At 35.0% G+C, this 20,009-nt stretch overlaps 3 protein-coding genes and 1 non-coding gene across 6 annotated transcripts; 2 read left to right on the forward strand and 2 right to left on the reverse strand.

Moving 5' to 3' along the window:
• Positions 1 to 228: 228 nt before the first annotated feature.
• On the forward strand, positions 229 to 8,046 carry LOC7482265 (calmodulin-binding transcription activator 5). 3 transcript variants are annotated; one of them, XM_024610464.2, is made up of 14 exons: positions 229 to 394; positions 493 to 579; positions 1,282 to 1,407; positions 2,025 to 2,140; positions 2,483 to 2,571; positions 2,738 to 2,783; positions 3,352 to 3,478; positions 3,688 to 3,804; positions 3,926 to 3,984; positions 4,405 to 4,833; positions 5,174 to 5,871; positions 6,221 to 6,767; positions 7,237 to 7,545; positions 7,623 to 8,046. In XM_024610464.2, exons 2-14 carry the CDS (start codon positions 516 to 518, stop codon positions 7,668 to 7,670), a joined length of 2,775 nt encoding a protein of 924 aa, XP_024466232.1. In that variant the 5' UTR covers positions 229 to 394; positions 493 to 515; the 3' UTR covers positions 7,671 to 8,046. The 3 variants fall into 3 exon arrangements, with proteins under 3 accessions (XP_024466232.1, XP_024466234.1, XP_024466233.1); XM_024610465.2 differs by having other exon boundaries at positions 252 to 390; XM_024610466.2 differs by lacking the exon at positions 7,623 to 8,046 and having other exon boundaries at positions 6,221 to 6,898; positions 7,237 to 7,476.
• A 5,734-nt stretch (positions 8,047 to 13,780) lies between these two features.
• On the reverse strand, positions 13,781 to 16,047 carry LOC7482266 (GTP-binding protein SAR1A). The gene is made up of 3 exons (XM_002315987.4): positions 15,745 to 16,047; positions 15,509 to 15,640; positions 13,781 to 14,287 (listed from the first exon to the last, which is right to left on the reverse strand). Exons 1-3 carry the CDS (start codon positions 15,871 to 15,873, stop codon positions 13,967 to 13,969), a joined length of 582 nt encoding a protein of 193 aa, XP_002316023.1. The 5' UTR covers positions 15,874 to 16,047; the 3' UTR covers positions 13,781 to 13,966.
• On the reverse strand, positions 14,682 to 14,804 carry LOC112329045 (small nucleolar RNA snoR83). The gene has a single exon (XR_002984541.1). It is a non-coding gene; the product is annotated as a small nucleolar RNA snoR83 (small nucleolar RNA).
• A 1,904-nt stretch (positions 16,048 to 17,951) lies between the features above and the next one.
• On the forward strand, positions 17,952 to 18,639 carry LOC7482267 (60S ribosomal protein L29-1). Its single transcript, XM_024609929.2, has 3 exons — positions 17,952 to 18,060; positions 18,166 to 18,269; positions 18,356 to 18,639. Exons 2-3 carry the CDS (start codon positions 18,168 to 18,170, stop codon positions 18,437 to 18,439), a joined length of 186 nt encoding a protein of 61 aa, XP_024465697.1. The 5' UTR covers positions 17,952 to 18,060; positions 18,166 to 18,167; the 3' UTR covers positions 18,440 to 18,639.
• Positions 18,640 to 20,009: the final 1,370 nt, after the last annotated feature.

Genomic DNA, 20,009 nt, shown 5'->3' on the forward strand with positions numbered 1-20,009 from the left:
AATATACTAATATAAAAAATTTAAAACATTATAATATATTTTCAATTAAAAATAATTTTGAAGAACTTGTATTACCAAACACACATTTCCTACACTGAACACTATAATTAATCTCTTTGAAAAAAAACACCCCCATTTTTGTCTTACTTTACAGCTCATAATAATAAAATAGAACTGACAAAACTAATCATTATCATGATAAAAAGAAAAAGATTAAAAAAAAAAACTACTAAAAAAGTCTTTCCATTTTTTCATACCCTGTAAATATATATCTATTTACTAGCTTTATTAACCAGCTCAGCTCCTCTGTCAGGTTAAATTGACTGGTTGGCTAGAAAATCCGCAAGAAGCTTTTCTTCTGCTCTTCATTCCTCTCCTTGCGGGCGTCTAGTCAGTTAATTATGTGCATCTATTTTTTAAATTATGATATTTTTGTGTTGTTGATCATCGTTTGATTGTTAATTCAGTTGATGTTTTTTTTTTGTTTATCAGGTTAATTTTATGCGTTTTCTGATATGGAAAGTGGATTTCCTGATCGACTTATTGGGTCTGAGATTCATGGATTTAATTTTCTTCGAGGTACCAAATTTTTATTTAATTTTGATTTAATTTTGCTTCTTTTTTTTGTATGTGTTTCTCTGTTTTATTTTTATCAAAATTAGGCATTAGCAGTTTAGGCATGGCATAGTAGACATTGAAGAAAGGCTTTTCTTTTTTCCTTTTTTTTTTTTTTTGTCTCGGAGGAGCAAAGACACGTGATTTTATTGTCTGGGAGTGCTATGGCTGGTAGAACAATGTGAATTGATTATTTGTTTGTAATTAGTTATGTAGTTTTGCGTTTCTTGTTTGGTTTGGTTTCTGCTCTTTAGCTAGCTGGAGTTAGCTACTTGTTTCGGGGTTGATGGGAACCTTGAAGGATTGGGAGAAAAATATGGGAGTGGAAAAAAAGGGCGGATTTTGAAATGGATGCATTTCTCAGACATGTAGATTGTATGGAAAGATGGTGATTTGCTATGAAATTTCAATGGCTGAAAAGGTGAATGGGTAAACATACGAGAGAAAAACCTTGATCATAGAGGTTGGAATAGCAAATATTAGGATTCACTCAGGAAGTGGTGTTGTTTGTTTATGTTATGATTTTATTGCTTCTGAGAAAAATTAAGATGGACTATAATTTCTTGATAGTCTTTCATAAATATTCATTTGGTGCTGCTCATCTAATGTTTTTTTTATATGAATATTTATGCTTATTGTAGTAATTATTACCTTGTTATATGATAGATTTGGATGTTCCGAACATAATGGAGGAATCCCGAACAAGATGGCTCCGTCCAAATGAAATTCATGCAATGCTCTGTAATTACAAGTTATTCACCATTAATGTCAAGCCGGTAAACTTTCCCAAGAGTAAGTTTCTGTTATTTTTAGTTCTTGCATGGACATAGTTGAATGTTTTACACTCCCAAACGAAAATTTTAATATAAATAACTTTTGTTATGATACAAGCAATATTCTAGCACGCTCACACACTTTGAGGTTCCCTGCTGGACATGAGAGTTATGGCATATGATATTTCAATCATTTTTTTCATTTTTTGCTACCATGTTTTTGCAAATGCTAATTACCATGTTCATTCATGCATGTCTAATTTCACTGTTCTTTTTCTGGTTTTATTTGTTTGTAATTTTACTTTAACCTGGTTAAATTTTGTCCTTCCCTTAGTAGAGTTTATTTTCATGCAAGTGCGACTGATAATCTGAATGCTTGCTTGCTGGATGCTGGCAAGCCTTTCTACCATTTATGTGCAAATGATCAGAACTGGGTCAATGGTCAACATGCCACATGCCCACACATGCTTGTAACTCATATGCAGTTAGTAAATACCAAATGGACACATTTCTTGTTGTTTTTTATAGCATTTTGACGAGTCAAGAAAAGTTCTCCTTTCATGAAGTAACATAGAAGGTCAAAAAACTCTTCATTTGCTGGTTTTTCTCCGGTTCTGATTTTCTGTAATGTAACAGGCGGCACAATTGTATTGTTTGATCGTAAGATGCTTAGGAACTTCCGAAAAGATGGTCATAACTGGAAGAAGAAAAAAGATGGGAAGACTGTTAAAGAAGCTCACGAACACTTAAAAGTAAGTTTTCTCATTTTCTAAGGTGTTATACGTGAACCAACTAGAGGCAGTTTAGTTAACTGTCATTTTTCTTCAAGTGTACATGAGTTTAATGTTGAGTATTGTCATTAATGATAAGTAAGATTCTTCATTTCTAAGATGTTAGATATGGCTTCAAACTAAATGTATGCAGCTTAGTTGACTGACATTGTTCCTCCAATATGTACTTGAGTTTATCGTTGAAACTCAGATTGTCATATTATTCTTTAAGATGATCTAGGATTTAGTTAATTGGTTCAACATTATCTGTGCTGATGAAAAGTCTCTGATTGGATGAATTTGTCATTTTGTTTCCTGGTGCAGGTTGGTAATGAAGAGAGGATTCATGTATACTACGCACATGGCCAAGATAACCAGACCTTTGTTCGCAGGTGTTATTGGCTGCTAGATAAGTATGTAACAATTAAAAGCTCACGTGTATCCATGGCATCAAAAAAAGAAAAAGAAAGAAAGAAAGTTCATGTTATGATAGATCTAGAAAGATGAATCTCTCTCTCTCTCATCATGTTGGCTAGGGTTTGATTGAGCATTCTGTTTTTATTTTTGTGCTTGTTTCAGGAGTTTGGAACACATAGTTCTTGTTCACTATCGAGAGACTCAGGAGGTTGGTTTATCATTACTTATTAGCTATTACTACAGTGCTTTGTTTCTGAAATTTGTTCTTGTCTGCAGAAATAAGTTATTTTTGGTTTGGTATTTTCACCAATGAATCATAGCATGCAGATGATGGTTGCATGTTGCATATGGTTTTTCCCTTGGTGAGGTTTGAGTGTAGTGCCATATTTAAACTGCATTTCTACGTAATGAATATTTGGACATAGTGCTTTCCTCCTTTCTTTATTTGTTCAGTCGTCTGCAGAAATATATTATTACTAGGGAATTCAATCATCCTGTGATAATCATTCCAATAAGGTCCTGATTTTGTCTAGAAATATTTTGATGGAAAAGCTAGCAACTGTCAAGGGCTCTAAGCATATCATAGAGCCTCTTCTTCTTGTATTTTTTTATCCCATGACAGAGGAGGGAACCTGGCCATACTTTCATTTTTAAATTAGGTGTCTCTGTCTCAGTGTGTGTATTTGTGTTCAAGTTTCTGTTGCTGTTGATTCCAGTAAACAGATGGTTGTTTAAACCTTATTTTTGGTTGTAGTTGACATATGATACAATTACAGGGTTCTCCAGCCACACCTGTGAATTCGCATTCTAGTTCAGTGTCTGACCAGTCTGCACCTCGGCTTTTATCAGAAGAATTTGATTCTGGAGCTGCTCGTGCATATGATTCAAGTGAGAAAGATCTAGGTAACGTTACAGAACTTGCACATTCTACACATGTTATAGCAAGGGGTTTCGGTTTGGCAAGGTTTAGATGGAACTGTTATTGATCTTTATTTCTGATGGTTTTAAACATCTAATCCTCAATTTTTTATTTGGCAGTCAATAATCTTTACTGTTTCTACAAAATTGCATGTAATTCAATCTTTACCATTTTCTTTGTGGAGAGTTAACAGGGTCCAGCGACAGCTTAACTGTCAGAAGTCATGCAATGAGGCTTCATGAGCTTAATACACTTGAATGGGATGAGCTGGTGACAAATGATCCTGGCAATTTAATCCCACCTGGAGGAGGTAACAGACTAGAGGCTTTATGTGGCAATCCTGCAGTTTCAATAGCTTGGAAATCCATTATAGCGTCTTTATCTTTATCCCATTTTTTTCTTTTCTTTTGCTTTGTTTTGCATGTTGACAGATAAAATTCCATGCTTTGACCGACAGAATCAAATTGCAGTTAATGGGTCTGTAAATGATGTAAGCAGAATAATTTATGGTTCTAAATTATATTCCTATATCCTTTTGCCTTGCATGTTAGCATTCAATTCTTATATTTTTATAGTTCCTAGTCATTCAAATTCACTTTTATTAATTTGATATTGCTTGGTGGTTCTTGCAGTTTACCAGTTACAATGTTTATAAAAATACAATTTATGTTCATTTACAATGTTTCTCTGTTACTATTAGTTAGGATGAAGAAGTTTATCAATTAATTTCCATGCATCTATTGTGATTATGATTATCTTCTGAATTTAATATTTTTAGACCAGCTGACATCTTCTGTAATGTTGCATCCATTGATGTTTCAGAGATTTCTCAAATTACTTTATTTTGCTTGCATGCATATAATTAGTGGTTAAATGTTGGTGTAAAGTAACTGATTAATGTTCTTTGCAGGGGGGCATTCTTTCAGGTTACCATTTATCAGCAGAAATGTCTACATTGGGCAATTTAACCAAGTCTATTGTTAGGAGCGGTAATACCCAGTTCAATAGTCCAGACAGTGTTTACAGCCAGTTAACAAGTGCTCAAGTAAATTCAGATGCTCAGAGAAAGGGTTCTATTGTTCCAGGAACTAGTGATTCATTGAACAATTTGTTTAATGATGGTTTGCAAAGTCAGGATAGTTTTGGAAGGTGGATGAGCTCCATCATAGACCACTCTCCCTGTTCAGTAGATGATGCTGTGCTTGAATCTTCAATTTCATCTGGGCATGATTCGTTTGCTTCTCCAGGAATCGATCAACATCAATCTTCTGTTCAAGAGCAAACATTTATCATAACTGATTTCTCACCTGCCTGGGCTTTTTCCAATGAAACAACCAAGGTTTATTTCCTTTTCATACAATCCTCCGTTGCTATTCTTGTGGTGTCTATTATGGCTTTAATTGTTTGTTGATGGGTTTGGATGTAAAGGAGCTGATTTGTTGGCTTTTACTTATTTCGTGGAGAAAAAAAAATTGTTACATGGGTTATAAGTTCTGAAAATTCTTGGTAAGCTGAACTTTATGGAAATGGGTTGGACTTTTCTTGGCATGATCAATCTGAAAATAGAATCAGCCATTAGAAATTTGTTTGAATAACTCAAAACATCTTGTTAATAAAAAAGGAACATGAACCTTTTTTCTTTCTTTCTATTTTTAACCTCTATCTAATCTTGGTTACAGATTCTTGTCACTGGATATTTCCACGAGCAGTATCAGCATCTGGCAAAGTCCAATCTGTTTTGTATCTGTGGAGATACATTTGCTCGTGCAGAAATTGTCCAGGTTGGGGTCTATAGCTTTATGTTGCCGCCACATTCCCCTGGACTAGTAAATCTATGTTTGAGCTTGGATGGCCTTGAACCCACCAGCCAAATTTTGAATTTTGAGTACCGTGCTCCTTCAGTACATGATCCTGTTGTTTCATCAGAAGACAAATCCAAGTGGGAAGAATTCCATCTTCAGATGAGACTTGCTTATTTACTGTTTTCTACGTCCAAGACCCTTGATGTTATATCTAATAAACTGTCACCGACTAACCTGAAGGAGGCTAAGAAGTTCGCACTCAAAACTTCTAATATTTCTAATAGTTGGGCATACTTAATTAAGGCAATTGAGGATGGCGGGATTTCAGTTGCACAAGCAAAAGATGGTTTTTTTGAACTTTCTTTAAAGAACACAATAAGGGAATGGTTATTGGAAAGAGTACTTGAAGGCTGTAAAACCACTGGATATGATGCTCAAGGCCTTGGAGTAATCCACTTGTGTGCTATTATTGGATATACTTGGGCTGTTTATTTATTTTCGTGGTCAGGATTATCATTGGATTTTCGTGATAAACATGGATGGACAGCGCTTCACTGGGCAGCATATTATGGAAGGTATGGACATGCCTTTTGTTGTTTTAATTTGCAGTTCTTCTGTGTAGCCAGCTTTGGTTTCTTCAAGTTTTGAATAAAATGAACTAGGACCCTTTTGATCCTTTTCCATTTTCCCTTGCTTTTGACAGCTTCACTCTATTTCTCTGCAAATCATGTGCATCTCTCTGAAATAGAAAAACCTTGAGCTACACAAGTGTGTTAGTTAGCATTATTAGAAGTCAAGAAATTCTAATGTGTGTATTCTAAAAGGACTAGGAGCATATATTAGACTTCTTTACTAACTCAAATGTATTTCAATCTAGAAGTAACTTGTCATTTTTTCTCCAATTTTGATAATCTCCATGTACAGGGAGAAAATGGTTGGAGCTCTCTTATCTGCAGGGGCAAAGCCAAACTTGGTTACAGATCCCACCAAAGAAAATCCTGGTGGGTGCACTGCTGCTGATCTTGCATCTGCGAAGGGTTATGATGGTTTAGCTGCTTATCTGTCTGAAAAGGCTTTAGTGGCACAATTTGAATCTATGATAATAGCTGGAAATGTCACTGGCTCACTGCCAACAACTGCAACAAACACTGTAAATTCTGAAAACCTAAGCGAGGAGGAGTTGTACCTAAAGGATACCTTGGCAGCTTACCGCACAGCTGCTGATGCAGCAGCGCGTATACAGGTTGCTTTCAGAGAACACTCGCTAATGGTACGCACTAAAGCAGTCCAGTCATCCAGTCCAGAGGATGAAGCTCGGAATATTATCGCAGCAATGAAGATCCAACATGCCTTTCGCAACTATGACAGTAAGAAAAAGATGGCAGCTGCTGCCCGCATTCAACATAGGTTCCGTACTTGGAAAATACGGAGGGATTTTCTTAATATGCGTCATAAGACTATCAAAATTCAAGTAAATGCTCGCTACCCTTTCATGCTGGTTTATTTTATGTGTAACTGCCACAAAGGAAGAGAGAGAGAGGGAGAGGGAAACCTAGATTACCTCATCACATCTCATGATGGCGGTGGATAATATGAGGCCAGGTTGCATGGTTCATTAATTTTTATTTTCTGTTTTTTTCCTAGTCAAAAGCAGTTATTATAATTGATGTGGAGTCCAAGACATTCTGAATCTGCCCGAGTAACATGGTTTGGACTGGACCATTTTGGTTTCAAATATCCAAAAAAGTTGACTTGTTTGTCTTTTTCATCTCTGCAGAATATAGGACCAGAAAAATAATGAATTAAATGCAATGAACGTTAAAACAGAATACTGTTTTCCTCCGTCCTTATGAGTTATGATTGATGCATACCTAAGAAACTATTGTTAGCATAGGAAATTCAGGAAATTAATAAGCGATTTTCCTTTTGCTATAATGCAGGCTGTTTTCCGAGGCTTCCAGGTGAGGAGGCAGTATCGCAAGATCATCTGGTCTGTTGGAGTGGTTGAGAAAGCAATTTTGAGATGGCGTTTAAAGAGAAGGGGCTTTCGTGGACTTCGTGTTGAACCTGTCGAAGCAGTTGTAGATCAGAGACATGACAGTGATACAGAGGAAGACTTTTACAAAATCAGCCAGAAACAGGCAGAAGAGCGGGTTGAGAGATCTGTAATACGGGTTCAAGCTATGTTCCGTTCAAAGAAAGCACAAGAGGAATACTGGAGGATGAAATTAACCCATAACCAGGCAAAGGTAGGTGATTTACCTGGAAGTTGCTAGTCTAACAATTCTGTCTTGTAGATTATTAATAAAGTCATGTGTTTCTTCAGGTGGAGTATGAAGGGCTTCTTGACCCGGATATGAATGTGGACAAATGAAAATGACTTAAAGATACAGGCATGGATACTCTGGCTAGTAAATTAGTATGTGCCTGCGTGTGAATGTACCAGAAGGAGGTTTGTGCGCTTTAGTAGCCTGTACATCTTGGTAAATTGCTAGATTAATTAGTTCTGCTCTTCTTACCCTTCCATGCTGTTTTTAAGCTTTTGAGAGGGTTATGATTCCGATGCTAGTATTAATCAATTTCTCTATAGTTTGACAGCTAGGGACTTCGATGATTTTTCTCTTTGAATTTAAAATGCAGCCAAAGAAACCATGATGAGTCTTTTGTTGTGGTTTAGATGGCGGCGTTCTGAACCGGGAAATATTAGGGTAGCGAAGACGTTCAATGAGAAGATTATATTTCCAATGTTACGCTCAGCTTGAAAATGCTATAAATTCGAGATTGATGCAACCAAATACCATAAATTTTGACTTTTTACATAGAATGAAGGCCAATATTGCTTCATTGACATTACAGGCAATGCACTCCCAACACTATATGTACTGAGTGAGCCATTTAAAACCATCAGCATATCCCATTTTTCGAGCAATGCCGCACATGAAAACTTGCATGGGGCGAATCTCTGCAGCATCCAGATCGACTTTCCTCTTACCAGTAGTGAAGTTAGTAAGGCCCAGGTGGTGATGCAATTCCTCTTCTGATGCAGCATAAACCCAAGTCAATCTTGATTCCTAGAATGAGAAATGGGACGTCTTCAAGTTCCTCATCCGAGAGGAGAGCATCCACCTCCTTGTACCCTGAAACCTTTCCCTGTCGAAAGCATCAACCAAGCGGCCACCTACGTGATGAATATATGACACCTAGTAAGAGTCGCTATGCAAATTCGACAGGTACCAGGGACAATCTTTGTTGCTTTAACATGCCAATTGTGTTTGTGAAATCTAGTGAAAAAGATTTGAATTTAATTGAAAATTTAGAATTTGGTACCAAATTAAAAGAAGCAGCAGCATCCCACTGGTGCATGAAAACCTGTTCAGTTGAGTTTAACAACATGATTATCAGTAAAATCTAATCACCATGGCTAGAGCTTTGCCTTGCACAAAACCTAACAAGAATGTCCAAAGAATTAATCACAGCGGAGAGATCTAACTCTTCCACCAAGGTCAGATGGTCACCTCCTCTAAAGGATGAATATACTAGTGGTCTTAGATTCTGAATCTAACAATGGATAGTCTCTTTCAAATACTCCCTCTCCCCTTCAAAACTATACTAATTAGTAAAGCATCAAATCAGAATTCGCTTAGCTGAAAATATTATTAATCTAAATATACAAGGCTGGTGTTTTGCACAAAACCTATTAATGGTGCTTTAGAATTGAAAGACCACAAGCACCATCAAGTTTTATCATCATTCTCGATGTTTGTCGCATAGGTTATATGCACCGAGAAGGTGTGCGTGCCTTCTTTAATGTTGTATCGACATCGGGCAGGATTTTTCAGGCATCGGCTCAACGGGTTCAAATGCTTGAAAGCACCCGTCTAATAAAAGTCCATTATACTATTTTCATTCCCATACTTGAAAAGTGTCACGGGGTAATTTTTCGCTCCGCGAATAAATCCGTGCGGCAGCCTAGTCCCTCGCTAAACTCAGCCTTCCCTCACCAATCCCACTCATGTTTGCCTAGTAACTAAATGTTTCCCTCACCCGAGAGGTTTCTCCACTTTTCCAAGTTAAAAGACAAGCGGAATACACAAGTAGAATTGCACAACACAAAGCACACCAAGAATACAAGAAGAACTCTTAACCTTTATTTATCTCGTCAACAAAGGATTACACAATGTGTGCTATGCACCGAATTCGCATGCTACACAATCAAGCTTACACACGTTATTCCTCTCTATGCATTCCCTATCTCGTGCTCTTTATTCCTTCTCATCTAAGAGTATCAACAACTATTTCTAGCCAAGTATGTGAACTGCAAGGCTCACCCATGTTCTCCTATTTTTCAAGACATAGTGGGGCACTTTCTCCCCCATGATCTCCATAATCTTAGCAGCTTGGAGAGCACTCCAGTTATGCTCCCACGTTCTGCCCCATGATCCCATGATCTAGGAAGATCATGACTGCCACTAACCCACGTTCTGCATGCTCACCTGACAACCCCATCTGCCAGCTCTTGCTTCGTCAGCTGTTGAGTCACTCGTATGCCTTGGATAGTCCTTCGTCCAAGTTTTAGATCGTGCCAAGTCGAGCCCCTGACTTGCACAAGCTGCTGCGCGCTGCCGAATTCGCATCTGCGTACAGGCTGCCAATTCATGCGCTGTCAAATTCGCATCTGCGTGCAGGCTGCCAATGTCTTCGCTGCCGAATTCCTCGACAGCCCCTGTTCTCGTCAGCCTATGCCCCTGACGAGTTTTCCTGCCTGGCTTGGACATTCCATTGTCAAGCCCATGTTCGTCAACAATCTACTTTGCCGATTTTCCTTTGACAAACCTACAGTCGTATAAATCTGCGCTGCCGATTTCTCCCACTGTTAGCATGGCTGTCAGCACCCTTAAGCCTTGTTTTGGACAGCCTGCCGAAGTGTGCACCTCGTACACGTTTAACACTGTTACAAAAAGGCTCTATAGGAGTAACCATGAAACAACAATCTAACTTTGTAAGGAAAAAAAACACAAATATAACATGTACTCGCCAATAATAACACACTCGTCATGATAATCTCTGCGGGCAATTCGATAACCACCCGAATCAAAAGCCTTAAACTTGATTTTTCCTCATATATAATTCCTCAGACGTTGGCCGATGCTGACCAAATGTCTACAAACAAAACAATCATATAAAACGTATAAATTTCATTTTTCTAGTTTTGATTTAACCATGAAAAAGAAAATAAAGTTAATCGAGCATGCGAAGTCGTGTTGTGTTCTTTCCCTGAAAACACTACTTTTTCCACGGGCCAAGTGTTGCTAAGACCCATCTATTAGAAACATGTTTGGATGCATGAAAAAAATGAAGGGAAACAAATATAATAAATTTTGTTTTACAGCTTTATTTATGTATGCAGAGATTGTTTGATATTACTGTAGTACTTGATTTTTAAAGTGTTTTTTTATTTAAAAATACATTGAAATAATATTTTTTATATTTTATTTTTAATATTACCATATAAAAATATCTAAAAACACCAAAAAATAATATTTTTTTAAAATAATATTTTTAAAATACAAAAACAAGCCACTTATAGTTATTAGACAACTATTTGATATAAGAAAAAGATAGTTGATTTTGAGTTATTAGGCTTTATTTTCAACTTCTTTTTTTTGTGTGAATTGTTGGATTTATTTTCTAACTCTTTTTGACCCAGCAGGGGGGATGACTGATTAGTTGGTTCAGTGGAATGGCACGTAATAACTCCACCATTGTGTACAGACAGTGAACTTGTATTTCTTAACCAAGTTACAAGGTCGTACTTGGTGGGTGGCCTCGTGGCCTGAGTTGTAAATTGAAGAAAAACATAGCGAATTCTCTCCCAGTTATAAGGTTTTTTTAAAAAAATAAATGGATTATTTGTGTATTTTAAAAAAATTTAAAAATTAAAATTTTTTATATTTTAAATTAAAATTTTTATATATTTTTAGATTATTTTGATAAGTTGATATTAGAATAATTTTTTAAATTATGATGACAAGTGCCAAATACGGGATCTCTCATTTCTGAGTTTGTGTGCTCCTGGTGTGTTGAGCTCTCGAATGATTCACAATGCATTGAATGAAGCACTAAGAAACTCGGCTAGGAGAGCTCTACATTGAAAGTACAATGTGTCGAAATGGGGACCAAAGTTTCTGCACAAAGCAATCCATGTTTTTACGAGAGAATGTGAGGGCATGAAGCACTAGATGGAACATGAAAAAACACTCCAAGACGGACAAAAAATTAGCCCAGACAGCATATCCTGAGACGGACAATAGTAAGAAACTAGTTTTTTTTTGCGTGCATTACGTCGTGGGTAATGTTTTTTTTATCCTAAAACAAAATGTTAGTTGTTAGGGAGTTAGAAATTCGATCCATAATAGCTGAAATATTTTTAAAATACTTAAATGATGATATATTGAAAGATAATTTTTTAATTATTTTTTGAGATGGTGGCACATTCAAATGATTTGGGTTAATTATAACTAATATAAGAAACCTGTGATATGAGATGTGATATCGTGGTAAAACCATAGGATCCATGTAGAAATAAGTTAAAAAAACCAATAAAAAATGAATCAAATATCAAAAGGTAGAAGCAGGAAAAAATAAATTTATATAAAAAAAAAAATCAATTAAGTATATTGGTGGTCAGCGCAACATTGAAGGCCACACCAAATTTTTTTGGACACGAGAAGAAAAAAGTTAAGACGACGCTAGGATTTTCAAAAAAGTAAAAGAAATTTGAGACTCGAGTCATTAATTCGATTGAGTTGAATAAATTTGGTTAATTTGACAACAAAAAAAGGCAACCCTGATTTAATAACATTAAAAACTAAGTAAACTCGGGTGAGTCTTCTAGATCCGGGTTAATTTTTCAAAGTCATAACCCGTGAAATCTTTGACTCAGTATCAATCAAGAAGCCCAGTTTCTGACAAAAAAAAATAATGTCAACTTTTGTTAACCTATTAAGCCCGTTACCCGAGTCATTTGACCAAAATCACCAAATTTGAAAAACCTCGAAGCTCAATTTTCAAATAATCAAATGTTGAAAAATAAAATTAAAAAAAATCATAAAAAGGATCAAGCCCAGTCGGGTCAACCCATAAAATCATGATTTTTCACAAATTAAATATTGAGGGATAAAATAATAAAAAAATCAACAACACAAAATGATATAAAAAAAAAAGTAATTAAAAGCAAAATAAAAAGGTGCGAGCCTATATAGGTTAACTTGCCAAACCCACGGGCCAGGTCCCAAGATTAGGATAACTTATTATGAAGAAAAACGATGAAAACCACAAAGTCTATTTTGTTAGAAAATCAATGTTGAGTAATGAGATCGAAAAAGAAAATAAATCTAAAAAAACAATGTCAGCACGTGTTAGCTTATAAAACTCATGACATGAACCATTTAATCAAAACATCAAATTTAGAAAAAATACGAAGGCTATTTTTCAATAAATCAAATGTTATATAATAAAATTGAAAAGAAAAAATTAGTTATGCAAAAGGATTTAGAAGAAAAAATAGCAATTAAAAAAATAAGGATCAAATTTGAAAAAAAAAAGAGGATAATTTTTTATTGAAAGGTTAAATTGAAAAGAAAAATCAATTTAACAAAATAATTAAAAGAAGAAACCACCAAAAAAATGATGAATAAATTAAAAAAAATAACAAATTAATTTTTTTATCAAATGATGAAATTGAAAGTTTATAAAATAGATAAGAAATAAAAAGAATCTTCAAAAATTTTAAAAAATTTAAAAATAATAAATTTAGGTTGAATGATGAAATTAAAAAAAATTTAAAACTTACAAAATATATATATATATATATATAAATTACAAAACAAAAAATATAAAAATCAACACTTAAATATGCGCAACTAAAAAGACTATTTTGAAATTTTAAATGGGTAGCATGAAATCATGAATCTTGAGATAAAAGAGAGAGAAGGAGAAAAAAAAAAAGTTGCTGGTGACTACCAGCAGAGAAACAACTAACAGGTGCCACGTGAAATCCAATAACATAGCAGAAAGAAGTTTTTTACAATTGATGTTAGGCATACATGTCAACAACTTCTTTTTTATTTATCTAGAACCAAATAATTACTACAGAAAAATCCTTCAGAAAATTACACAAAACCCCCTGAAACCATGCCTAAGTGGATCATTTCACAATGCTTAAGAAAAGTAAGAAGCCAAAAAAATACCCTTAGACTATAGAAAAGTGTTTTTTGTTTTTTTTGCTTGAAAAGTTGTATTCAAGTAATTGTGGGGAAAAAAGGAGAAAAAACCGAGCCGCCCTTGATAAACATGAAATGACAAATGAACCCCAATTTTATCTCCAAAGTCGGACAAAACCATAATTTTATTGTTCTAATCCTAGGGACCTCGTTGATCCACAAAAAATGATAATCTGTCACAAAGATACTGCACAGACTGTAGTTCGATAAACTCCATTTTCACAAAGGCTGAGTTATCAATCATATGTTACTACAGTTGTTAATCCTTCGTAAATAAAATCATCAAAGACAAACAAAAATTCCATATTCAACGTAACTGTAGCAAGACAGTGCAAAAAATGACGGAAAAACTCCAAAAGAGTACAAAGGCCAGGTGTTACTCCAGATTCTACTTGATATATTGAGACATCCACTTGAAGCCATCACCGTATCCCATCTTGCGGACAATACTACACATGAAAACCTCAAGAGGACGGACATTGGAGTCTACCAGATTCACCTTCCCCTTGCCAGTAGTGAAATTGTTGAGCCCAAGACTATAACGGAGCTCATCTTCTGAAGCAGCATAGGGAATGTCAATCTTGTTGCCTAGAATCAGAAATGGAACATTAGCCAAGGATTCATCTGATAGGAGGGCATCCAGTTCCTTCTTTGACTCGGCAAACCTCTCCTTGTCAAAGGCATCCACTAGGTAAACCACGGCGTCCACCTGTTCATTGAGAAAAAAAACTGTTTGGTTTATACTCCTAGCAATTCCAAAATTAGTCTGTGAAAGAAGAACAGATTCTTCACAAGAGTTGAGGGAGTTTACAGAATATCTGCTTGTATTAGAAATCTAGCCACAGGGAAAAACAAGCTAGTCATACCAGATGAACAATGAACACCGCATAACAGCTGGATCGGTACCAACCGGCACCTTACATGAGAACTACAGAATCATTGGGTGCAGCAAATATTTTGGGACTTGAATTCAATTAAGACATAGTTAATTCATACTACCTCCAACCAATGAACTCAGCACCATTTTCATTATTCAGTTTTAACTTCTAAGAGAAAGACTCCTAGGTCAACTTCATAAAGCACTTGCATAAAGACCCAAGATGCGTTATTTGGAAAGCTACTATTGGAACACCTCTGAAAAACAAAAAGGTGCTGTCAGCGAAACTTCCAATATTGATGTTGGCCTCTCATGAATCAGATAAAAACAGGCAAAGTTTAGCAGGGATTATGAAGGCACGGCGACATGAGTGAAGGAGGAAATCAGGTTATCTTTTCACATAAAGAAGTCAACCAGCTGAAAACAAAGCTGCAAAAACCAGTTTGCAAAGATAGAAAGATGGATTTGATCTGTAATTCTGCAAGGCAAAGCGCACACATGTGATCTCAGCAAGCAAGAAAATGAAGAGACAATTTAGCATTTCCAATGATTCAGCCATAACCAGATCTATAATACATCAGTGACGAGCAAGAAAGGAAAAGAAGACAGCTACATAATACAATTGCCTTTGCTCCAAGTCGAGATTCAAATAACATAACAACACACGGCATAAGTAGAAGCAGCAAAAAAGCAACTCTAATCACACCATTCTGGCAAGACTGATCGAAAAATTACAGTCAAAGAACCACAAATCACACCCTTTTAAAACCGAAGTCGTTTTATCATGCCACAGTTACAGGTCATCAATTAGCATGGAAAGGACAATATAAGTTGCAAAGATAACATATTCAAAGTACCCTCCAATCAACAGGGACAGATTTTTTTTTTCCACCTATTTGACCAACATAAAACTTATTATTACGTACTAGAAATAAAACTTACGAAAATCAAAGCCCAAAAATTCGATTCAACAAGAGAGTTGAAGAAAACATACAATCACAAAGAAATCAAGACAAAAACAATCGCATCGAATTAAGAGAAACAAAAAGCAACCTTAGCATAGTAATCTTTCCAAACACGACGAGCGATCTGGTGGCCGCCCAAATCAAAAGCCTTGAACTTGATTTTTCCAATGCTCAATTCCTCTGATGTTGGATGCTGGGTTGGCTGATGTTGTACTAATCTCTACAGAACAACAGATCCCAGATTCAACAAACCAAAACAAACATGTAATAATTAATAAAGACGCGAACTTTATATCAGGAATGAGGAAAGAAAGAAACCAAGACCTCGTCTTTCAACATGTGAAGAAGGGTTGTCTTGCCAGCATTATCAAGACCCAAGAAAAGAATCTTGGCTTCTTTTTGCCATAAACCGAGAGATGCAAGAACCCCATAGAACCAATCTAAAAGAAACATGTTTCTTTCTCGTTTGTTGATTCTTGATGGGTTCTTTAGTTTGTGAACCAAAGAGAGTAATAATAATAAAATCAAGTATTGGGGAGAGAGATCTAATCTAATAATACTAGCAATAAAAAAAGGGGGCTGCCTATGTATGCCTATGGCTAGGGACCAGAAAGAATGGGGGTTAAAAAACTTAATAACTGGGCGGAGCAGTAATGACAAGGACAATGAAAAGCTTGTGTGATTAGCACAGAAAAAACATAAAATAAAATGCAATAACATGGGATTTTTTTTTTCATGAAATAACACAGTTTAATGATACTGTGGTTCATAAATGTGATATTTTAATAATATTGTGCTTTAGAATCATAAAATATTATTTAAATTATAATTTTATGTTTTTCAATCTAAATTTAAATTTTATTTGATGTTGCATATCTGAAATACAACATTTTAAATTATCACAATTCACTTAAATATCCTACTTCAAAAGTATAAAAGTATAAAAATATATTATTTTACTAAAGAAAATTTAAACAGTGCTATTCGGTCAAGATTTTATATTTATCATGCTAATTTTTTTTAAAAATAAAGTTAAATATGTATTCAACAACCTGTCTCCTCTATATTTTATTGCTGTCAATTTCTTTTTCTTTCTTTGGCGTTCTCTATTAGCTTGCTCACTCAGTGTTACAACTCACCGTGGCTGGTTACCACTGGCTTGGCTCAAACCAGGGGTTAGGTGAGGTCAACAAATGACGAGTTGTGAGTCTGTGACCGTGTCGGTCAGTATTTATTCGCATTCATTTGTAGGAAAATACGGACCATCCCTCTAAAACTTTATCATAATCGTTAATTAAAAAAATATCTCATTGTTCCATTTCTTTTCTTTTTTTCATTTTCCTAAGTAATTTTGTTCCTATGCCAACAAGGGCATGGCTGAGAGTCTAGATCCCATTACTCGTTTGATAATCTTGTCCCTATGCTAGCAATGCAGGAGAGGGAAAAGGACAAGACAAGAAAAAAAATAGCTCTGGTAATAATATTTTTAGAAATATAAAAAAATTGGTGAGATAAATCATGGATATTTTAAGCCTAACTTCATCCCAACTCACCTTGTTTTGTCTGATCTTACTCGGCACAACTTTATATATTTTTTTCAGTTTATGGGATTCGCACATACAAACTTTCCATGCATGAATTTTTATACAAAAATATTTTCTATAAAAATATTTTCTTTATCGACAATTAGAATTTTTAATTCCTGGATTTTAGATTATAACTCGTTTTACCTTCTTTCTTTACTATATTTATTTCAACTCGTTTTTATTAAGTCATATTTTCATGTATAAATTATTCTATTTATAAAAAATAAATTTAAATCATAACTCGATGTCAAATGTTACTTCTTTTATAATTCATGTCAAGTGTCTTTTTAATATAATTATAAAAAAAAACAGCATAAATTAATGAAGTTGTAAGAGTTGAAGGAAGGACATTGATAATAACAAGGAAGGATACCATCATCAAACATCAAATGAGATGTTACCTTCTATACTAATGGATTTTATCTTTTTCTTTTTTTTAAAATTGAAATTTTTTTTCCTTTTAATTCTGATCTTTTTTTTTATTTTATCATCAAAATATTTTAATATTCGTTCAGATTACATTTAAATTAATTAAATTGACTAGATCACGTCAGCACAACTCTCACATGATTTAATTTTAAATACAGATTAGATAATAAATCAGGTCAAGATGTTTCTTTCTTATCGATTTTATTTTATTTTTTCAATTTTATTTTTGTATTTTTTTTACCAAATTGTCTAATTATCCTTAAAACAGTCAAGTCTTTTAAATTCAAGTTAAATAAAGAATATATTTTTTTTTTAATAACACTGTTTGTTAAATAATTCCTGATTTTTTTTTTATTTTCAAAAAAGTTTTGGATTTTTTGAGCGCGAGCTGATGAACTATTTTACATGGAAGAGAGAAAGAAGCTTCATGGGCCAAATGTTCAAAGCCCACTAAAGAAGCCCTGTATTTCAAAGTTTCTCAACCACAAAGGCGTACAAGCAGGGCCGTCTCAGGACAATTTTTTTTTTTTGTGACACTCCAATTTCTATAAAGGCAGCAGCGAATTAGGGTTTGGCCTAATCGCCTCTCTTTCTGCCCCAGAGCCGCACCAACTCTTCGTCTCAGGTCTGCACATCCATTTCACCATCAACACCCCCTTTTTTTCTTACATAAACAGATCATGTTGTCTTTGTAAGACTGATTATCAACTGTTTCTTTTTTGAGTTGCAGAGATGGCCAAGTCAAAGAATCACACAGCACACAACCAGTCACACAAAGCTCACCAAAATGGCATCAAGAAACCCAAGAGGCATCGCCACACCTCCACGAAAGGGGTACTTTTCCTTTCTTTCTTGTGAATCTGTTACGTTTGTTTTTTTGCTCCGTAGTACTGTTTTGTTAATTGGTCTTTTGTGTGTAGATGGACCCCAAGTTTTTGAGGAACCAGAGGTACGCAAGGAAGCATAACAAGAAGTGTGATGAGACAGCCACCGAGGAAGAGTAGAATCCTTGCCTTCTAAACGAGCACTATTTTGCCATTATAGTGTAGTGTCTCAATGTTACTTATTTTGGATTTTGTTTTCTGGTAGTTGGCTGTACTGTCAAACTAGAAATTTCGATTTTGGATTATTGGTACTGATGTTTGTTTAAGATTTTTAAAGCTTTGGATTATTATAATTATTCCATGATTGTCTTGTTTCTGTATCTTATTTATTTTTCTTACTGCTTATTTGTTGTATAATCCTAGGATTTCCAAAGTTTATTGAAGTTTAGGTGATAAATCATTAGTTTTACATTGCTATACGAGTTGTGTTGAATTTACTTTTGATATAATTCTCGTAAATCAGTCCCTATTGATATCAGCCGATGCTGGTAGATTGGTTTTCCCATTTGGTAGTCAATGCGTTTTCCTATTTAGTGGCAATGCAGTTCTGGTTTTAGAAGTCAGCTTATTTAGCTTGGAAATTCCTTGAGTTCAGGATTGTTCTTTATTTATATAACAAGCAATAAAAAGTTAAATGATGCGTTTTTGTTTGATCGTGGCTTTTGAATGTGGTGTCATAGTGATCTTCAATGTCTTTTAGCTCTAACTTAGGCGGTGCTGGTGTCTGTCATGATGGTGGCCAATTAGCCAATCACATATTAGCCCTGTGGCTGTTTTTTATGTGAATGGTCAGTAAGCTCACCGAAAGTAGCTCTGTTGGTGGCATTTGATAGTGAACTGGAATTGTGGTTTCACTTTAATGTCAGTGACTACATACCATTAACGATATGATGTTACTTAAGTTTTGTCCTTAATTGTGTAATTTTGTGAGAAACTACTTTTTTTACATGGTGTGGTCAGCATTAGACATTTATTCTTCTGTGTTTCAAGCTTGTTCGAGATTGTTGTTCAGAATTCCAGTTCTTTCATTCTTTTCTTATAAATGATGAGATGTTTTTTCATCTTTTCGTTCTTCACTAGTCGAAGAGAGAGAGATGGAAAGGAGTTGTCAATTAAGTTTCGTTCGGATTTTCTGTCTGTAGCTACTTGGTTATAATGCTGAAGATTATTAGATGAATATAAACTTGAAAACAAGCACATGGGGCTTAGTTTCATCTGCTGTTTATAATTTTATCCTGCTATGTTCATCGGAGTACTTGTGAAGCGATTGCCTTTAGCTTGCAACCCAGATGATTTCTTGAAGGATCAATTTAAAATTGCTGTCTTGTGGGGTTCGGCCAATGCATAGACTCGGATTTATGTAGAAGAATTGTGTTATACCAGCTCAGATCTTCAACAGATTATATTATATACATTTATTAATGATGATAAATGCTTTTGATTTTTAACCCAGAAAAAAAATCATCCTCGGTATTTAAAGGTCATCGAAATATTAGCTTCTTCATTCTTTTGGCGCTTTGGTAGGGAGGTTGGAGATGCGAACGCGAGTGGCATCCGATGTTGGATCCACCGTGAATAGAAATGATCAGCTGATTCTCGCATCAAATCAAAGAGGAATTGGTGGGCAAGTGTAATCAGGGTCGTGCTCTCCTCTCACTTCAGGATGGGTTCATGGATAATTTTAGTAGGT

The sequence above is a fragment of the Populus trichocarpa genome, chromosome 10 (genome assembly GCF_000002775.5).
Source record: "Populus trichocarpa isolate Nisqually-1 chromosome 10, P.trichocarpa_v4.1, whole genome shotgun sequence".
In the NCBI taxonomy this organism is placed as follows: domain Eukaryota; kingdom Viridiplantae; phylum Streptophyta; class Magnoliopsida; order Malpighiales; family Salicaceae; genus Populus; species Populus trichocarpa.